Source organism: Zonotrichia leucophrys, chromosome 1, assembly GCF_028769735.1.
Source record: "Zonotrichia leucophrys gambelii isolate GWCS_2022_RI chromosome 1, RI_Zleu_2.0, whole genome shotgun sequence".
Lineage (NCBI taxonomy): Eukaryota > Metazoa > Chordata > Aves > Passeriformes > Passerellidae > Zonotrichia > Zonotrichia leucophrys.
In genome coordinates, this window is record NC_088169.1 from 115391942 (window position 1) to 115412344 (window position 20403).

General features: G+C 52.5%; 2 protein-coding genes across 11 annotated transcripts in view; one reads left to right on the forward strand and one right to left on the reverse strand.

The window, feature by feature from the left end:
- Positions 1-178: 178 nt before the first annotated feature.
- RELT (RELT TNF receptor) lies at positions 179-12426 on the forward strand. Of its 4 annotated transcripts, XM_064728583.1 has the most exons (11): positions 179-364; positions 2457-2532; positions 2743-2832; positions 2917-3071; positions 3145-3230; positions 3399-3632; positions 3772-3852; positions 3935-4016; positions 4086-4271; positions 4340-4460; positions 5330-9036. In XM_064728583.1, exons 2-10 carry the CDS (start codon positions 2488-2490, stop codon positions 4425-4427), a joined length of 1047 nt encoding a protein of 348 aa, XP_064584653.1. In that variant the 5' UTR covers positions 179-364; positions 2457-2487; the 3' UTR covers positions 4428-4460; positions 5330-9036. The 4 variants fall into 4 exon arrangements, with proteins under 4 accessions (XP_064584653.1, XP_064584633.1, XP_064584643.1 ...); XM_064728573.1 differs by lacking the exons at positions 179-364; positions 4340-4460; positions 5330-9036 and adding an exon at positions 11994-12426 and having other exon boundaries at positions 2363-2532; XM_064728563.1 differs by lacking the exons at positions 179-364; positions 4340-4460; positions 5330-9036 and adding an exon at positions 11994-12426 and having other exon boundaries at positions 2360-2832.
- FAM168A (family with sequence similarity 168 member A) overlaps positions 6099-20403 on the reverse strand; it is a 120635-nt gene continuing 106330 nt past the window's right edge. For 6 of the 7 annotated variants that reach the window (XM_064728602.1, XM_064728628.1, XM_064728610.1 and 3 more), the window contains 5 exons: positions 17008-17133; positions 14626-14768; positions 13404-13578; positions 11572-11701; positions 6099-10921 (listed from right to left, as the gene is read on the reverse strand). In XM_064728602.1, the coding sequence (XP_064584672.1) occupies positions 11589-11701; positions 13404-13578; positions 14626-14768; positions 17008-17133 (557 nt within the window). In that variant the 3' untranslated portion in view covers positions 6099-10921; positions 11572-11588. Of the gene's footprint in view, positions 10922-11571; positions 11702-13403; positions 13579-14287; positions 14444-14565; positions 14769-17007; positions 17134-20403 lie in introns of those variants that run through there. The other variant, XM_064728637.1, reaches the window with a different exon arrangement.

Consider the following 20403-nt stretch of genomic DNA (forward strand, 5'->3'; position numbering starts at 1 on the left):
CCTCAGGGACGCCCCATGCGAGCCCACATGGAGAAGAAAACAAAACCAACCCTTTTTCTTGTTAATTTAAGTTCCTGCTGGGCCGGTAACACTCACCGCGCTCCGGTCCTTCCCGTTTTCCCCGCGGGTGGGACAAAGCCCATCCCAAATCCCGCAGTCCACGGCCGCGATCCGGAATTCCTGCAGTCCCCGCCGCGGCCGGGAGGTGGCGCTGCTGCGAGGGCAGAGGGGCGTGGCCTCTCTGCGTGACGTCACGGAGCGGGGCGGGGCTAGCCAGCCGCGCGCCCGCGGGTTCATTCATACGGAGGAGGCGGGAGCGACGGGGCCGCCCGGGGGGAGCCCGGGGGCTCCGCGGCGGGGACAGGTAGGGGACACCCCCGGGGACACCCCCGGGACAGGGACCCCCCTCTGCCCGGGGGAAAGCTCGGGGTATTCCCCTTTAAAGGCCAATCCCCCATGCGGGCTCTGGGGTTGGGGTTCCCGCACCTTTGGGCTGTGCCAGGACGGGGGTGCGGTGCCTTTTGGGGTGCTCGAGTCCCGCTTTGCGCGGTGTTTTTGTCTCGTTTTATCCCTAAGGCATTTGGGGAGCCCCGCCGGGAGTGGGGGAGCCCCGCGGGTCCGGAGGCTGCGGCTGCTGCAGCGCCAAAGTAGGTTAAAATAAGGAGTGGGGAGGAGGAAAAGTAGGTTAAGGAATACTCAGCTGGGAAAAAAGGTAGCAGCCGTGTCGGGTCTCTCTCTTCTTTTTTCCCCCGTTTTTTATTTTTTGCCGGAGCTGGAAAATGCCAGGGCTCGGAGCCAAGGGGCCGGGATGCTGCGGGATGCTGCGGAGCCGGGACGTGCCGCTGCCGGGGCCGAGCGCCGCCCCAGCGCTCCCTGGGGATGCTTTGACTTTAATTCTGGAATTTCGTGGCGTCCCGGTCGTTGCCACCGCTCCCCCGGGAGTGCGATATGCCGAGTTTCGCTCCATCTGCCGGCCAATCCCTCCTTGTCCCGGGCAGTCTCCAGCAGCTGCTCCCCGAAGTTTTCCCGAACAGTTGCTCCTTTTTCCCTCCGTTTGTTGCAGGAGCCTCGGCTGAAACCCTGTTCCCCCTCGGGGAGGGGAAGCCCTGGCTGGAATCCCGGCGGGCAGCTTTGGGTTACAGATTCTATTACGGGGAGCTGGGAATGCACGGCTCATGTGATCCGGAGGGATCTGGGGAGGTTTCCAACACCGAGTGGCCTCTCCTGCTGTGTTGGCATTGGTGCAGAGGTCAGGTGGGGTTCGGGGCCTGGAGTGTCCCCAAAAACAGCCGGCTCTGGCACTGTGGGGTTATATTCTGTCGGTTTGAGGAGTGCGTCAGGGCAGCTGGGGATTTGTGCCTGCATACCCCATCCCCACTTGGGATGGCCCCAAAAAGCGGGTGCTGAGCCCTTGGCAAAGCTCCAGTGCCAAGCAGGAGCTGGCACCCTCTGCTCCCTGCAGCTCCTGCGTCCCTATGGCAGCGTTTTGTTCATCTGAGGGATGCCCTTAATCCCTGGATTAAGCTTGGCCTCAAATCAGCCTGGTGGTGGTTAGATCCAGTTATGCTGATCTGGAATGCTCGTGGTCCCTCAGCCACCGTGGGACCTTCCTGTCCCCTCCTGAGGCCATTTCTTCCCCAGACATCTCAGTCTGGGAGGAAACTGGAGCACAGAGGATGCTCATTTTTGGGTCCTGCTCATTCTGGGTGTGCCAACCCACATCCTATAAACACCCAGCTCACCCCCAGGACCCCCCTCATGTGGGATTAGCTGCATCTCAGCGTGGTGCTGGCCACTAATTAGGAGAAACTCGTCAGGCCCAGGCTGTAATGAGGCTCCGCCAGGGCTCTCACAGGACCGTGACGACCTGGGGGGAATTTCCATGCAGGCAGCAGGATTTCCATGCGGGCGGCAGGATTTCCATGCGGAGGCTGGATCCGGGTTTGGGTTATTATTTACTTTTCCTTCCTTCCTCTGTGCTGTCAGCATAGATTTTAATTTTAGCAACCAATTGCTGAGCTCGAAGAGGGGGGGATGAGGCTCTGGAAAACACCTCTTGCTTTGTTCATGTTGTTATTTAAATATTTTAAAATTGTTTTTAGTGACTTCATTTCCTTGTGACAGATGCAAAAGGATTTCCTCCGGAGCAGGAAAAAAACCTTTCTTTAACTTGGTTTAGCATCATCTGCTCCTTGCGTGAATGGTGTGAGGTTGGTCCCTCTCCAGTTTGAGACAGAGCTGGGATCTCCGAGCGAAGGGTGATGCTGGCCATTCCATAAAATCTCTGAGATAACTTTCTGGGGGATGGTTCAGGAGTGGTATTTAGGCAGCATCCCTAAATACCCCTACATCAGCAGTAGGGGTATTTAGGGATGAAAGGGAGAAAAGGGGCCCCCAAATTACTTCTCCAGTGGGGCTTTCCCTGGATGATGACTCTGTTGCTCCTCCTTGGGCAGGTCTCTCCAAGGTGATGAAGAGGAGCAGGTGATGAAGAGGAGTGGGATGCACTGGTGGCTTGTCGCCGTCCTGGGGGTGAGTCTGGCCTCGTCTGTCGCATCTCATCCCATCCCTCTGTTTCTCTGGTGCTCCACCGCCACCCCATCACCACACAGGACATGGGGATGGGTTTGCATCTGTCCTGGTGCATCCTGTGAGTTCATATCCTCACCCCTCACCCCTCATGTGTCACCGTGCCACTGGAGCCACATCAGGGGCTGCTCTGAGCGCTCTGATCCCCCGCAGGTGCTGAGCGGACCTGCCCGGGGAACCGGGAGCTGCAGTGCCCCGGAGCCGGGTACTGCGGGATGCCCGCCCGGAGCGGAGCCCAGCGGGGTGAGCCGAGCCCGGCGGGGTTGAACCGAGCCCGGCTGTGGCTGTGGGATGCACGGCTCACCCCCTGTCTCTCCCCCACCGCAGGATCCATCGGGGTCGTGCCGAGCCTGTCCCCCCGGCACCTTCTCTCTGGGAGACGCGTCCTGCGCCGCTCACACGCAGTGCCGCGCCGGGAACAGGGTGCTGCTGGCAGCGGGGACGGCGGCGAGCGACAGCCGCTGCGGAGCCTGCCTGCCGGGGTGAGCCCAGCCCGGACACCGAGCCCAGCCCGGGCTCCGGGCCGTGCCCTGACCGTCCCGTCCCGCCCCGCAGGTTCCACAGCCCCGGAGGGGAGAGGGAGCCCCGGGGCCGGTGCCTGCCCTGCGCCGCCGCTCCCCGCAGCACCCCGGGCTGCCCAGGTGGGTGCTGCAGCCGGGGATGTCACCCGAGGATGTGTGTCCCCCTTGGGATGTCCTGGCAGCTGAGGACACCTCTGCTCCCAACACAGGCGGATTCTGCTTCCCGGTGGAAATGGGGTTTAATCCCAGCAAAGCCCCTGTGTGAGGCTGATCCCTGTTTCCCCGCAGGCCGGCGGCGAGCCCGCAGCCCCGAAATGCCGGGCAGGACACCGGGCACCAACGGGACACGCGTGACCCTGCTGGGTGAGGAGGAGGAGGAGGCGGCAGCAGCGCAGGCGGCCGTGCTGACCATCGTGCCGGTCTTCTGTGCCATGGGGTTGCTGGGAATCCTGGTGTGCAACCTGCTGAAGAAGAAGGGTTATCACTGCACCGCCAGCAAGGAGCCCCAGCCCGGCGGCACCGGTGAGCCCTGGTGATCCCACACCCATCTCATCCTGCTCAAACCACTCCTGTGGTTTCTTGTCCTTGTCCCAGGGCATCCTGCGTGTCCTTGGGGTGCCTCATCCCCCATCACCGAGTATTCCCTAACTTCTGCTTCCAGGTGCCAGCTCCATCTACCAGCTGGAGGATGCCAACGAGGACACCATCGGGGTGCTGGTGCGGCTGATCACTGAGAAGAAAGGTCAGGGGGTCCCGGGAAGGGGGAGGAGGGGGTGACCTGGGCCAGAGCCCCGTGACCCCCAGCTCCTTGGTGTCACACGCAGAAAATGCAGCGGCGCTGGAGGAGCTGCTGAAGGAGCACCAGAGGCAGCAGCTGATGCCACCGAGCTGTGCCCCCCTCAATAAGTAAGAGTCTGCCCTGAGCACCCCCCATGGTGGGGCCACCCCCATGCTGATGGCATTCCCCCTCCCCAGGCTGCACCTCCTGCCTCAGTTTCCCCCCGCCTGCCACCACCAGCAGCACCTGCACACAGTGCAGGGCCCGGCCCCGTGTGCCCGCTGTGACCAGAAGTGGCCCGAGGTGCTGCCACCGCTCGGTGCCACCAAAGCCCCCAAACCCGGAGCTCATCCCAGCGAGGTGACCATCCTCTCCATCGGCAGGTAGGCAGGGACAGCCCCTGGTGTGTCCCCTCTGCAGGGGGACAGGCTGATGTGGTGCTCCCCGACAGGTTCCGGGTGTCCCGGATCCCGGAGCTGAGGAGCGAGGCCGGGGGGGAGCCCCTCCGTGGTGCCCTCCCCGCTGGCAGCGGGATGTGAGCCCACGTGGAACAGCACCAAGGGCCCCAGCAGGTGAGGGGACAAAGGGGCTCTGAAGGCTGGGAAATGCAGCATTAACAGTGTGGGGACACAGTGTGGGGACAGCGAGGCAGGCGGGAGGGCGTCCCTGGCTGCAGGGTGCTGGCAGGGCCTGGCACGGGCTGGCACGGCACGGCCGGGGGCTGCTCCCTGACTCATGGGCAGCTGCGGGGGCTCACGTGCCCTCGCTCACGTCCCCGTGTCCCTCCTCCAGCAGCGCTGCTGCTGCTGCTGTGACCATCCAGCCCTGAATGCCTCCCGACATGGACATGCAGGGGCTGGAGCGTGGCCAGGGCGGGGAATGGAGCTCCAGGAGAGGCTGAGGGAGCTGGGAAAGGGCTCAGCCTGGAGGAGAGGAGGCTCAGGGGGAACTTGTGCTCTGCTCCCAGGGAACACAGACAGGACAAGGGGAAACAGCCCCATCAAACAGTGCCAGGGGAGGTTCGGGTTGGGTAGTGACAGCCATGGATGGGTGACCGGGGTGGTGCAGAGGGGCCAATCCAGGCTCACCTGTGGTCCATCCCTTGTCCTCCACAGCAGGCACCTGGCCTGGGGGCTGCCTCGGGGGTCGGTGGCTGTTGTATTTCATATTTCTATAGTCCAGTACCTTCTCGGTGATATTTCTTGGGGGCAGCTCTTCACAGCACAGACTCCTTCCCCTGCCTGTTGCTGCTTCTCAGCCAGGGCTCCTTCCAGACTGTCCCTGCCTGGCCAAGCCCACCCCCTTTTATCCCAGTTACCTTCACTGGCCACAGCTGCAGCCCATCTAGAACAACCGGGGCTCATCAGGGCAAGGCCTATATACAGATATTATACAGATATTCAAATACAATACAGATATTTTACTAGGACTCCTACTGTAGGTGACAGCCACAAAGACCCCGTGGAGGGGTGGAGGACACGGGTGCTGTGTGAAAGCCAGTCCTGCCCAGAGCTGCCAAGTGCTGGAGGTGGCAGCTCAGCTCCTGCTCCTGCCACCGACGTGTCCAAGGGCAGCACAGCAAATCCAGCGTCTCGCTCGGCTGCTGAGAAGGGTTCTCTGTCCCTGAGGCCTGGTGGTGGCCACAGCGTGGTGGCCTCATAGAAGGTGACTCCAGGAGCTGCGATGCCAGGGGTGGTGGCCACAGGAATCATCATCTCTGGGAACCATGATGCCACCACACAGCTCCACTGGAAGCACAGAGGGCACTGGATGCCATTTCGTGGTCACCTTCTGGGTGTGTTGAGCTCTCCAGGACCATCATGAACTCCTGATTTCCCTCCATCACCTGGTGCCAGTGCTCAGCATCGCAGGATCATGAATCACTGGATCACAGAGTGATTCCTCCCTTCCCAAAGCCCAGCTGGGGCATGGATTGCTGGTCTCCTGCATCCATCCATCCTCTCTCCAAAGTCCCAGTTCAGGAGCACACAGTGGTGATGCTCACCATGCAGATGACACATTTCACTTTCCATAGGAATTGCTTCTGTGGGATCACGCTGGCTTGGCTGTGTTGGGATCACAGGGATAACCCACCCAATGTTGGGCTGGAGACCATCAGCCTCAACCATCAACCCAAAAAAGGGTTTATGGCTGGTCCCATTCACCTCCCCACGACACCACCGTGCCAAAAAACCAACCACCAAACCCTCTCGGGCTCTTTTATTTATTTATTTAATTTTTTTTGGAAACATTTTAATAGTTATCGAATGTTCTACATCTTACAGTAAATATCGTACAGTTACAAACTCTTGGCTGAAATCTGTCAGGGAGATCACGACCTGATCTTCAGAACCAAAACCAGAACAGAAAACAAACGGGAAAACAACCCCAAATTTACACTTCAGATGGACAAACTGAGGCTGTGGGGCTCTCCAGGGCATCAGTCCAAGGCCATGTTCCCTACACACCTGTGAGATGTAGACTTGGAAGACGTGGTTACTCTTGGGTTTAAATTGTTTTTTGTTGCTGTTCTTTCAAGGAATAATTTCTTTTTTGGTATTTATTTTTATTTAAGAGGTCAAATAATACTTAAAAATGAGCTGGTCTGGTGGTTGAAATCAATTTAAAATTAATTACATAGAAAGAGGGGTGGGAACCCGGTGTGGGTCGAGGCCATGTTGTGGGAATGGGAGGGTTTGGGTGTGATCCTGCACCTTGCAATGCTTCCCTACAACTCCCTCCCCTGACCCTGAACCCCTCTTCCCCCTGTAAAATTCCATCTCTTGCAGGAGGATGCAGGAAGGCTGCAGGTGGCCATGTTGCATCAAGATTATTCCCTACAAGCAGCACAGTCGAGCGTTTCCAAATGGGAATCGCTCCTGTCAAACCACAAATTCTGCTTTTCCTGCCCTGCAAACATTCCCACAAGTTCTTTCACCTGATTGCCAGAGAATCTCCAAGTGCCATGGTGCAACATGCCACAGGAATGCCTTTTCCAAGGATTTCCTCCCTCCCAAGCTCCCTCACAGGCTTTATTTTCTTTTTTTTTTTTCCCCAAAGGGAATGCTAACACATAGCAGAGAAAATATTTGGAGGCTGATCCTGGCTTGGGAGCAAAGTGAAGGGAAGACGGGCAGAGGGTCACCACAGCTGGAGGGCCTGAAAATATTGGCAATTAAAAACAAAAAAAAGCCCAAATCAAAAATACCTGGATTTATGGGTATCCAGCAGCTCTTATTGCTATTGTTGGCTGGTTGGATTTTACCAAAAATAAAGCCTCAAATGTTGTTTTCCACCCTGCTGAAAAGCCAGGATCCCATTTGATGCCCTCTAGCTGGGAACCACATCATCCCCACATTCCCAGAGGGGATGGCAAAGAGTCAGGGGGTCTCTCTGGGAAGGACCAGATTCAGTGGGATGCTGGGGGCTGGAGGAAAACCTGATGCTCTGAACATCCCTCATTAAAACAAACCCCTTAAATAACATTTCCTGGGAATTACATCCCAAAACTGAAACCATGCTGAACTGAGTGATTTATTATTCATAAAATGCAGTAGCAAATCCTTGCCTGGAGGGTTCAGCCACTTGGAGGCACGATGGCCTCAGGCTTCAAGGGGCTCCTGGGCTTTGGGGGTCACCACCACCACTAAAATCCTATTTCCCCCCCCAAATCTTGCATTGCAGATTGTGTTTTGAAGTAAAGGTAAGGTCTGGGATGGGTTAATGGTTTAGAGTTATTTTTCCTTCCTCTTTAGCTGGAATTTTAATCTCAGACACTTCAGTGGCTGCTGAGGATGGTTTAACCCCTCCTGCTCTTTCCCACTGATGCCCGGTGTGATCCTTCACTGTGGAAATCCCTTTTCCTTAACCAACATCAGCAAAGCTTTGCTGGAATGACATATCTGAGAAGCTGGTGGCCCCATCAGTGTCCTCCATTGTGACCTGCCCAGGACCCTCAGTTAAGCCAAGACTTGACCAAGGAAGGCCTTGGGACCAAGGGAAGGGCAGGGAGCATCTCCCCACCTTGGGAAGGAGCCACCCAAGCCTGGCACTGTGTGGTGGCCCTGGTTCCTCACAGTGGCTCAAGGCTGGTTACCAAATGTCCTCACTAAAGCCTCTGGCCCAACAGGTGGCAAATATTTCACCACTCCACGCTTTGGTTAATGAGTATTTCTGCCTGGGAATAACGGGATGAGGAGCTCTGGATCTGCTATTGATCCAAGCAAAGGAATCAAAACCCAACTGCCCTGTGTCAGTGGGAACACTGGGTGATCCACCACGCTCCACTCCTAGGGCTTTCTCCCCACCTTTAATGTTTCTTTTCCTTGCAGGAGAAAGCCCAACATCTCCTTTCCACACCCAGGTCAGAATTTTAGGAGTGGTTCCTAAAGTGGTGTCTGGGACAGTGGTGGGATGGTGTCTGCTGGTCCAGGTTGTTTGCAGAGCCCAGGCTGGGATCCCAAAGCTCACTGGGACCCCACAAACCAGACTGCCATTGTGTTGGGAGACCTGGCTCAATGCTGACAGACAGCTCCTGGTGTGTAACACAAACATGAGAGGGGAAAAAGGGATCTCAGAACTCTTCAATTCTTAGGATCTGGGGATTTTTTGGCCCAGGTTTAACTGCAATGTGCTACAAACAGTGCAAGGATGATGTGTTGGTGTTATTTCCCAAGGTCCTGTTGCTCTTTACTAATCAAGCCAAATAGGGAACCTACTGATGATTGGCTCCTTTGCTCTTTTTTCCTTCTCCTTTCCCTCAATACCACCCCAAAGTGCAGCCCAAGGGTGCCCCTTCCCCACCCCACCACACAGTCTTCCCCCACTTTGTTCCTCTCGAGGCTGAGGAGATCAACCAGAGCTTTGCTCTAGATTTCCTTCAAACCCAGCAGAATCAACCAAATCGCGCCCAAACAGAAGTGCCAACACCCAACCTGACAAACTCCTGGGACCAGCCAGTGGGAGGGAAAGTCCTCCTGGGATCCCTAGGCCTGTTACTCCCCACCTGCCCCATGCCCAAGGGAAGGAGCTCCAGGAGCAGGAGCCAAGCTGGGAGACTCCACCGAGAGCATGGAACACTTTTGGCACACTTGAGGCAAAAAACAAAACCCAACCAAGCCTTTGTCTTTAAAAAAAAAAAAAAAACAACCCAAAAAAGTCCCAAAAACCTTGTTTCTATGCTGGGTTTAGTGACAAGGATTTAAAAACAAACTGGCCGCAAGCATTGTCTGCAAATCCAAACTGCCTCTGCTGCCCTCAAGATAACTTATTGCTCTACTTGGACACCCCAAGGGGGGATGTCACCAGCTCCCTGTCCCCACGTCCCAGGTAAGCCAAGCCCCCCCAAATGACCCTGATGCCCACAGCCCCTGTGTGCCTGGTGTCCCCCATCCTGCTCCATGCCAACTGTGGATCACCTTCCCTGCTGTCACCTCTTCTCAGGTGCCTTCCCGTGAAGGAGGCGACGTGTTTATTGCTATTGCTTCCTCCTCTGCCACCCCTCCAAGCAGAGCAGCCAGACATCCTCCCCCTCCCCGGCCTTTCTCTCTGGTGCTGGTATTTGTGCTTGGATGAACATTCCTCCTGGAAGTCTTGGAGCTGCAACCCAAAGAATGGGAGGGGGACACCTCAACTGCCATGGAGGCAGTGCAGTTTGGTTTTACCCTGCCAACACCATGGCTGCAAGCTGAAGCCACCCATCCTGCCCTCGCCCTGCCTTGAAGACTCATCTCCATCAACCAGACGCCCTCTTTTCCCACACCACCATACTCTGGAGAAGCTCCTCAGACCAAACCCTAAACCTGGATGAGCTCCTCAGACCAAACCCTAAAGCTGGAGAAGCTCTTGACCAAACCCTAAACTGAGAGAAGTTCCTCAGACCAAACCCTAAACCTGGATGAGCTCCTCAGACCAAACCTTGAACCTGGAGGAGCTCCTCAGACCAAACCTTGAACCTGGAGGAGCTCCTCACACCAAACCCTGAACCTGGAGGAGCTCTTCAGACCAAACCCTAAATTGAGAGAAGCTCCCCAGATCAACCCTTGGACCTGGAGAAGCTCTCCAGATCAATCCTTGGACGTGGAGAAGCTCTCCAGCCCAACCTTTGGACATCTCCTTGCTTGCCTCAGCAGCTGCCCAGCACATCTGTGCCTGCAAACAGCAGCCACGCAAGGAAGGAGCCTCCTTCTCCCCCACACTGCCCCAGGACGTGGCTGAGGGGAGCATCCCGTTCTCCCAAGGGGTTCCAGATGCTCCCAGGGCATGCATCTTCCTGCTGCTCCCTTCCCATCACCCATGATCCGTGTGCCCAGTTGGAAAAAGCAGACCAAAGACCCGCTGGTGACCAGTCCTCGTGCTTCCTAAGACAAGTGTGTTACGTCGCTAATTATATTTATATTCTCTTACTCCTACAAAAAGAAGGGATGAGTTCAGAATTCCACTGCAGATAATGCATTTATAATCTATCACGACAGCTATCTGGAAGACACCAATTTTCTTGTAATATGTTATGAAAGATTGAATAATTTATATTCTTCAACTAAAAATACCCAAACCAAATCGGAATAAGCCTGCCTACCAGCGCTGTGCTTTTCACATAGTACCCTGAACATCAACCACTCTTACTAGCCAAAAAAAATCTAGGCTCTTGTCAACAACAACGACAACAGAAAAAGAACAGAAAGAACCCAAACGAACAAGAAGTGGGGGGATCTTTGCACCACTCAGCTGGGCAATGCTGGAAAAGTGAAGATTCTGAGCTTTCAAATGATAGGACCGAAGAGAGAACTCGACTATTGCTCAGTGTCAGTATGTGTGTTACACAATTCATGTGGGAGGGGGAGGAAGGGGGGAAAAAAAAGAGGCAGAAGATTAGAAAAAGCAGCTTTTACAAAAACCACTAAAGAATGCATAAAGTGACCCTTGCACTTTTTTTTTTTTCTTTTGTTCTTGCAAACAGACGAGGCGCTGCAGCCCAGCGGCCGCAGCACCGATGTAAGACTTGTGTAGTTGCATACAATGTTTGACTCCGGATCTGGAAGACAGCAAATACATTAAGAACAGGGAGTTAGAAGGATGTTTTCCTCTCCTCTGCACCCCTGCACCACGTGGAGCTGATCCATATGGAATTTAACCATCCCTGTGGGCAATTAGGCAGGGAGCAGGGAAAGCAGCAGCTCACCCATGCTATCCAACGCAGAGGATTACAAATATGCAGATGAGCTGCTCCCTGCTAATTGCACACCAATTTGGGAGGGGCAGGATTAGCCCGGCGTAATTTGTGTGGCACAGAGAGATTTCAGATAACCCCGGGGCTGGATGGGCTCTCCACGGGCAGCATCGTGTTCCCATCAGCTGCCTGTGCTGGTAATTGGGCATGATGGGCCAAGGGCTGCAGGAACGAGCAGCTGGGATTTCTGGGATCCCAGGCATGACAGGAACACACAGGCAGTGCACGCAACCCCGGTGCTAATGAACAGCCTGATCTCCCAGCAGGGGAAAGGAAATATTCCAGGGACACAAAGATGGGGAGGGACTCTCTCAGGGGATGCAGTGAGAATGGTTTCAAACTGCCACAGGGCAGGGTTGGATGGGATACCGGGAAAGAATTCCTCCCTGTGAGCCCAGAGAAGCCCCTGGAAGTGCCCAAGGTGGGGCTGGATGGGGTTTGGAGGCAGCACTCACATGGATTGGCCAGTGGTTTACCAGTGTGGAGGTACGTAGCTGTAGGTGGGGGTTCCTTGAGCCCTGTACGTTGGCACGGACACTGGATGTGCTCCGATGGCGGTGTGTTGGGGGGTGGTCAACAAGGTTCCTGCAGGGAAGGGAAACACTTGGCACGGAGCAGAGGAGCTGGCATCCGTGCCTGCAGTGGGGCAGGGACAGCACCAGCTGCCTCCCTTTCCTTTCTCCCTTTTTTCCCTTCTCCCTTTCCCCTTTTTTCCCTGATAATTCTTCTGCCCGCCAGACCCGATTCAAAGGTGTTGGACCCACACGAGTGGGATCAGCCAGCACCACAAACAGAATAAGAACACCTAAAGCCCCAGCAGATTTTCCATGCTAGCTCTGGCTCTTAACCTTAAGGGTTTTCCTTGGTTTTTTTCCAGTGTCCCTAAAGACAGGAAGCAAAGCTGGCCACAACCTGCTGACATCTACCTGCTGAAAGCACTGCGACAGCAAATCACTGCACAGATCTGAAACAAACTGGAAGGGATGAGGGAGGCAAAGGGAGATGAGGAAAAAACCTCAACAAATCTCCAGGGAAAACTGAGATGAGCCTTTTTTTAAGTCTGCAGCCGGTCAATCAGTCAGATCAGAGGGATTTTAGGTCAGAATTTGCACAGTGCCTTCACGGGGAGGGAGGACACAGCCCTGGACTACCCTGTTCTGGGAGCAAATGGGTGCTCAAACCAAACTCTCAGTTTCTGGGTATCTCTCTACAAATGTTATTAATGAAATTCTAACTCATCCCACGTGCATTAATTACATTTATCCACTTCTTAATATAAGCAACAGTAAATCTCTCAGAGTGGTTCTTGTCACATCCAGGCTGCAATATCTCTGCTTGGAATAGGGATTGTGTCCCATTACAGACTCCTATTTCACAGCTAATGCAGATGCAAAAGGATGAATGATGCTTTTTTGGGCATAATTCAATATACAATCCCAATAATTGTTAAGGAGAAAAATACAGGCTTTGGGAAAAAAAAAAAACAAAACCAAAATCCCTATCTTACTTAATGTGCTATTAATTGCAGTTAGAATCTGCATGTGAAATTTAGAGGAACAGGGATAGATAAAACAAGGTTAACATTCATTTTGTCAAACAAAAACATTCATTTTGTCAAACAAAAACATGACCATAAGTGTCTTTGAAAAAAGAGCTTGAGGGAAATACAACTACTTGAGGATGAACCAACGTGGTTATTCCTTCAGTTAAGGAACAGACAGAGGAAGGGACAATATATTTAAGGACATAGAAAAATCTACCTAAGGATGCAGGAGTGAGCCAAACCAAAGGTCTCCTCCTCCAAATTGTTAAGGAGAAAAATACAGGCTTTGGAAAAAATAAAACCAGCCCGTATCTTACTTAATGTGCTATTAATTGCAGTTAGAATCTGCATGTGAAATTTAGAGGAACAGGGATAGTTAAAACAAGGTTAACATTCATTTTGTCAAACAAAAACATGACCAAAAGTGTCTTTGAGAAAAGAGCTTGAGGGAAATACAACTACTTGAGGATGGACCAGCCTGGTTATTCCTTCACTTACAGAACAGAGAGAGGAATATATATATAATATAATATATACAATATATTTAAGGATACAGAATAATGTATCTAAGGACGCAGGAGTGAGCCAAACTGAAGGTCTCCTCTGCTGAGTCAGATGAGGATTTGGGGTAAATGACTGCATTTCTGCCTGCACACGAGCAGCGCCCAGCAAGCAAACCCAGCAGGTGAAGCGGGGCAGCACCTGGGACACAGGGGGAGGTTTTGCCCCCGTTTGTTTCCTTACCTGCTGACATGGCCATGGTGGTGCCAGCCACCATGCCCATGGCCACGCCGTTGGTGCGCGGCGCGGCCACGGGCGCGGGGTAGATGGCCGAGGGGATGCTGTTGGGCTGCACCACCGTGGTGTGGTGGATGACGTGAGGCTGGGCCGCGTACACGGGCTGGGTGTAATAAGCTCCCTGGTGGAGAGGGGGAAATAAAAAAAAAAAAAATCCCATCATTATTCCAGGTTTTTTCCAACCTAAGGAGTTCTCGGCTCTGTAACTCGAGCGCTGCACAAGGGCTGGTGGGTGGTGGTCCCATGGATGAGCTCCTGTGCCTGGGATGCCTTGAGGAGGCTGCCCTAGAACAGAGCTAAAGAATAAAGCAGGGATTTATTAAAAGGATCTCCTCAATGGGTTTGTCCTGGATGGATTCACTCCTTGACCCTGCTGCCTCCCTTTGATGGGATGAAACAGGGCCTGGACACAAACGTCTGCTGGTGTAGAAAAGGAACAAGAGATGGAAGGAAAGGACAAGCCATGGTTCTTGGGTCCAGGTATTGTGTCATCTTATTGGGTTTCACACAGGGCTCCAAAATCCAGGCTGCAGGGTTTTGAAACAGAGGGAGAAGGATGCATGGGAATAAAAGGAGCCAACAGAAAAAGAAGAAAAAGCTTCACATGCTAAGTAGTGAAGGGCCTGAAATGAGGAGATGCACAAGGGAGAGAACTGCTGTCCCCAGGGCAGGCAGCAACACTGTCAGGACCTGCAAACCAGGCATGGGAGGAAAGAAAACATGAATTTGAATCAGCAAAAGGGAGATTTTATTGTGCATTAGTGAAAGCCCCATTAGAGAACCTCTGAAGGTCTGGATTAAAGGGAGAAGGAGGCGCAGGGCAACTACTCCATCACTTATTTCTTTTAGGAGCTACAAAGGTTTACAGGACAAATGGCAAATTCTGTGGCTGGGATTGGAGAGGAACCAGTGTGCAGGGGTGGGTTGGACTCCAGTGGACTCAGGTGTGTTGGGGCATGGCTGAGGGCACAGGAGGTGGCACCTAGCTGGGTGTACAGGTTCTGCTGTGGGTAGGCACTTCTGATGGGGCACAGGAGGTGGCACCTACCTGGGTGTACAGGTTCTGCTGTGGGTGGGCACTGTGATGGGCACAGGAGGTGGCACCTACCTGGGTGTACAGGTTCTGCTGTGGGTGGGCACTGTGATGGGCACAGGAGGTGGCACCTACCTGGGTGTACAGGTTCTGCTGTGGGTAGGCACTTCTGATGGGGTACATCGCGGTCTGGTACGGGTTCGGAGACGGCGAGTAGGGAGGAGGGGCGTTGTTACTCTGGGTTGGTGGCACCTTGTAGGGAGTCCCCGCAGTGTACCCTGCCACAGACACAAGAGGGTGCCAGTCAGGGCCTGGCATGGCTGCTCAGGGCTGGCAGGAGGGCTGGGAGGAACCATCCCCTGAGCAAACGGGCCCCAAAGACTGCGCGGGATGGAGAGGAGAAGGCAAGGCTCAGCCCAGCCAAAACACTCAAATATATTTCACTTATTTCCTCAAATATATTTAACTCAAATATGTTTCACTTATTTACTCCACCAGTGCTCAGCAATTAGAGATGACCAAGATTTCAAGTCTAATATCCCACATCATCCTCCAGGCACTGAAACAGGGCGAAGAACACACGGAGCTTTTAGGAGCTCCCAAACAGCATCTCACCCCCTCCTGATTACTGCAGATTGGAAAAATAGGTGTTAATTAACAAGGGGAATAGCTGTGACTCTTTTCCTCACTCACATTAGCAGGAGAGCAACCATCTTCCAATGAGAAGTGGAAAAGGTTTGAAATATTGATCAGAGCAGAAGTGCAGCTTCCTCCATCAGGACTCCTCCAGGAACCCAGTCAGCCACAGACCAACCAACCTCCTGGTTTTACATCTAATGGATTTTCTTCTCTATTCTGAACTCATTTTTTCAAACAAATACCTCAGAGGCTGCCAGTTCTCAGTGTCACACTTCATTTCTGAGGGGTGTCTAGAGGTATGGACCTGCTCAAGTCTGTGAGGTTTCACCACTTTGAATACCAAGACCTGCAGTGTTTCCTGATTGATGAATCACAGACAGTTTATCTCCTATATTAAAAAGGTATTAAAACACAATAACCCAGGCAGAGGTAATCTGCTGTGCTTATAAACTGGGGAAAAAACAGAACAACCTGCAGGTAAAACAATGTGAAAACAAGGTTTAATGACACAAGATGATGGAGGCTCCTCTCAGTCTGGCAGATAATTTTAAAACCTAATTATGACTAACACCTTATTAGGATTAGGCTGGCGCGGCCCGTGCTGCTGCCGCTTTGTGGTTCAGCTGCAGCGAGCCTTTAAGCTCCAGCTTCTATTAAAATTGCTGATTAAATCCCTCATGTCACTCCAGAAATCTCAGCCTTATTGATCCTGCAGCTCACAAGTGCACAGAAATGGTTTTCTATAAAAGGCTTCTTGTGGGGGGGGGGAAGAGCTCAGTGGGGAATTTTCTGTTGCTGCTTGTTTCCAGGGTTCACCACAAGCAGGATTCCTCAGCTGGGCAAGGAACTGACAGGATGTCCACAATTCTATCTCTCTGCCTCCCTCAGGTGAGAGCCCACCTGCAGAGCTGCCTCCAGCCCTGGGGACACAGCAGAAGGACCTGGAGCTGCTGGGCAGAGTCCAGAGGAGGCACCAGAGCTGCTCCAGGGCTGGACCGTGCCCATCGTACAGCCCCTACCCCAAGGAATGATAGGGACATCCTTTTTCCAAGAGAAAGTCTCCTAAAGACTTTTAAAATATTTATTTTTAATAATTCTTTTAATAAAAAGAAATTACATTTCTTCCTCTCACCTTGTTGTGTAATTGATTGGATTTAGAAGGAAAAAGGAGCCTGGAGTAGCTGTAAGGTGAGGAACCCTCTGACCCCATAGCACTCATGGCCCAGATTAAGCAGGGGCCAGAGGACACCCCACATACCAGGGAAAGCATCCCAGGGTTTATCAGGGAGCTTATCAGCCCTGCTGGAGGCACTACTTATCCTCTCCAGGGCTGAGATGACAAGGCTGCACTGGAAAAGCCTGTTTGACTGTGATCCCTCAATGGCATCTCCTCCCCCTGCTCCTGCTCAGCCAGCCTGGCTTACAAGGGGGGAGTTTCAGCAGTGCTCCTTGAAAATCAGCCTTTATTTTGGAATTCTTTCATTTTTAAGGGAATGGGGAATAATGTCCCTTTGGAGATAAACACCTGTGAACAACCCCGGGTTGCTCCCAGGGATCAAACACTCAGCTAAGAGAGAGGTTTCACCTTCTCCACTGGAATTCCTCCTCTGCAGCAGCAGCAGGAGGGTCAGCGGTCTCCTTTTCATGATCCTTCGTGGTTTTAATCCATCAAAGCCAGGCTGGATGGGGCTTGGAGCAATCTGATCCAGTGCAAGGTGCCCATGAGGGTTGGAGCAAGACGATGTTTAATTCCCTCCCAACCCAAACCAGTCTTTAATTCTGTGATCCCAAATCACCCTGTCCACACATCACCCTCCAGCAGGGGAGGCAGACAGGCACACACCACCCCAGTAAGCCCAGAAGGAAAGGTTTATTTACTGAATGCTGCAGAAGAAGCCTGGTAGGTCCTGTTCTCCGTGCCGGTGTCCACAGGGAGGTGGAAGGTGCCCTCGGTGGCACAGGACGAGGAGGTCTGGGGCCAGGCCTGCTTCATCAGAAGTGTGGCTGGAGTGGGGACAGAGAGGTGTCACACAGAGCACTGAGGGACAGCTTCCCACACTTAGAATCACCTGGTTCATCTCTTCCCTCCAGGTTCCTAGCCCTGAGGTGCTGAGCCCCACGGAAGGGACTTCACCTCTCAGTCAGGGCTTGGAAATCTTCCTGGAGCAAGGATGTTCCACACCCTGCACATCTGCTGAGACTCTGAATTAGCCCTCTCTGAAGGTACAGCTGTAAATCTGAGTGTCACAGGGCTGCAAGCTGGGAATGATTGGGATCAATCCTCTGGACTGGGGGGGCTGAGGAGGAATTGGCACTGGGGCCACAGCCCGCAGCAGCACAGCACATCCCAGAGGATGGAAATCCACCTCCCAGAGAGTGCAGGGAAGCACTGCTGCAGGTCTGCTGGGCCACCAAACCCCCTGAGACTCTCCTGGACTCAGACAGGAATGGGGAGCACAGAGGACACCCAGCACTGCTGCTCTGCTGGCCATCAGCAGCTGTGGGAGACACGGGTGTGAGATCCACCCAGATGCTGCTCCACAGCTGGAGATGTGGAACCCTGCTCCTCCCTCCTCCAAGAGAAAACCAGGAGCTTTGTGAGAAGTCAGAGATTCAAGCCCAATTTCTCCTGCACGCAGTCACTGATCATTTTCTGCTCCAAGTGTCTGCCCTCTCCCAAAGGTTTGGGAGTTATTAAGGATTTCCAGGCTGCCTTGCTTTATTTTCCATGCTAGGCTGCACTCAGGAACATCACACTGGAGAGCAACTCCCAGTGCTGCCACAGAAACACTCCCTCACTTCTGCTTTTACTCAGAATCAGATTCACTTTTTCTCTGGATTTCACAGAGGTTTTAATCTCTGAGACTGATGAGACAATTCATTGCAACGTTACACAAATCCTTCCTCTGTGGTTTTCCCTCTCCACATTAAACCTGCCACAAAATCAAGGCAATTTGGGTTGGAGACGGCTGGGAGATTGCCACAGCTCTGCATTTTTTTTATTAAATCACAGATCCTTGGAGAATCCATCACTTAAAACTACACAAAAGGTGGACCAAGGAGGTTTCAGGAACATAAATACCTCCTGCTCCTTTGCAATAATTCACAGGGATCACAATCCAGCCATGACTATCTTATGCCATTTAAGGGACACTCCAACCAGTGTCTTCTGGATTTGGTTTATCCTCTCACATAAATAGAAATAAAATAAGGAGTTTTTGTTAATTATCAGTTTAAGCCCCGGCAAATCAGCCAGTGGGAACTGAGCAAACAATGTGAGCTGTGGGTCTCTGCAGCACTGGGACTGCTCTGTTTTCCTGGCAGGACCTTTAGATGACATGGGAATGTTCAGGATATATTTTAAGTGGAAAACACAAAATTATGAACCCTTTCAAAGCATTGTAGGCTATCCTGCTTCCCTCTAACAACCTCATTTGGGATGGATACAGCCTCCAGCCCTGAACAAAGTTTGCAAGAAGCTTAATTCCCCAGGCAGCCCCGTGCCTGAGTGCCTCAAAATGATGAGAGCATTTATTCCTGGAAAGCTACAGGACAGGATGTTCACCTCTCCAGAGCCCAAGATACCCCTTAGGGCACCCACGGGTGTCCCCAAGGAGTGGGTGGGCACCTCTAGAGGATGGCTCAGAGCTCTGCTGATGCTCCAGCTCCCTTCTGCAAAGCAGCATTTCCTCCAGCAGGATGCAGGAGCAGGAATGGGGGATTGGAGCCTCCATCCTGCCCCACAACATTCCCACACAGATCCCTCATTTCTGGGGCTGATTTCAGTCCTGCTCTGTGAGGGCACTGCTGCAGAGCCATTACTTCTGCCCTGCATTATTAATAAACACAGCTCCAGCCTCCACCAGCAAAGTGTGTGTCCTACTTTCAGGAAAATAAAAAAAGGGAGGCTTTAATGAAGGAAGTTAAAACAAAACAACCACGAGCAAGACAGAATGCCTGTGAGGGAACATGCACCAGGCTTAATGAAGACATACATAATTTTATATTTTTTTAATTGTGCCTCTTGCAGCAGAGTGATTTTAGATGCTCATTACTGCATACTTAAAAGGGATTTTTTAAGAACAGTGTCCTAAAACAACAGGCTTATTGCAAGCATGAGTTTGCAATGCTGTGTTTTGCCTTGTGTCTCTCCCTTTAAAAACTGTGGAAAAATACAGCAGGAAAATCACACAGGGCAGGAATTGAAGTGGAATGGAAAGGAATTGATAGAATCACAGAAAATCCTGAGTTGGGAGGGATCAATGAGGATTATCCAGTCCAACTCATGCCCTTGCTCGTAGGGCTCCTTTGGAATAATCTGGGGAATAATTTAACACCTTTTGGGCTCAAACACCAGCAAATATCTACTAGAAACTTGGCATTGGGAGAGGGAGAAATCAAGACTGGCTCCAATCACCATTTCCCTTTCCTCACTGGAGGAAACAAGAGGACTCCAGACCTCTACAAGTTCCTGTCCTTGTTTCCCTCTGATGCTGTTGCAAAGCTTAGGTCATTACATCATTGAATTTCCCATGTGGATCCCAGGACTTTGGGAACCACGAGGTCAAGAGAAGAGCATGAGCATGGCTGACTTCCAGTGAAGCTTCAGGGAGTGCTTGGAGAACATCAGGGACAAAAGCAGGTGGGATTTGAAAACTGCAATTATCTTTGCTCAGGGGTTGATCTCCTGTCAAGACTCTGCATGGAATTCACCAAAATTCATAAGGTTTGAGGCAAGAGACACCTGAGAGGGATCAGGAGATTTTCAGGGTGGAGCAGAGAGGGTGGTCAAGCTGGGACAGAATGGTTCTGCTCAAGAGACCTTGCTTGCAGGTACCTCCCAAGAACTCAGAAACCACAACCTCTGTTCCAAGCAGTATTGAGGGGCACCTTTCCCTGGGCAATCTCCACATGGAGAATCAGATGAACTCTAGGTTTGTGATTAGTTTTTAGTGAGCTGGAGGGATTTCTGCCAGCAGGAACCACCCCCTGCCCAGCCTGGGAGCTTTGGAACAGGACTTGTCCATGGATGGGATGTTCAGGAGCAGTTATTCTGCTGGGAACATGCAGCATCTCTTTCTTTTTTAGACTCAATGTCTAAAATCCCTTATTTAATCCCTGATTTAGAATTAGTCTGCTGTTTGACAAATCCAAGATTTTGGCCCCAAGCTGATTTCTGAAGGACACCAGGACCACATTGCTCTCCAGGCTTTTTCCAGCCTCCTGTGTGACAGCAGCTCCTTCAATCTGAGGAAACACTCTCAGTACTGATGG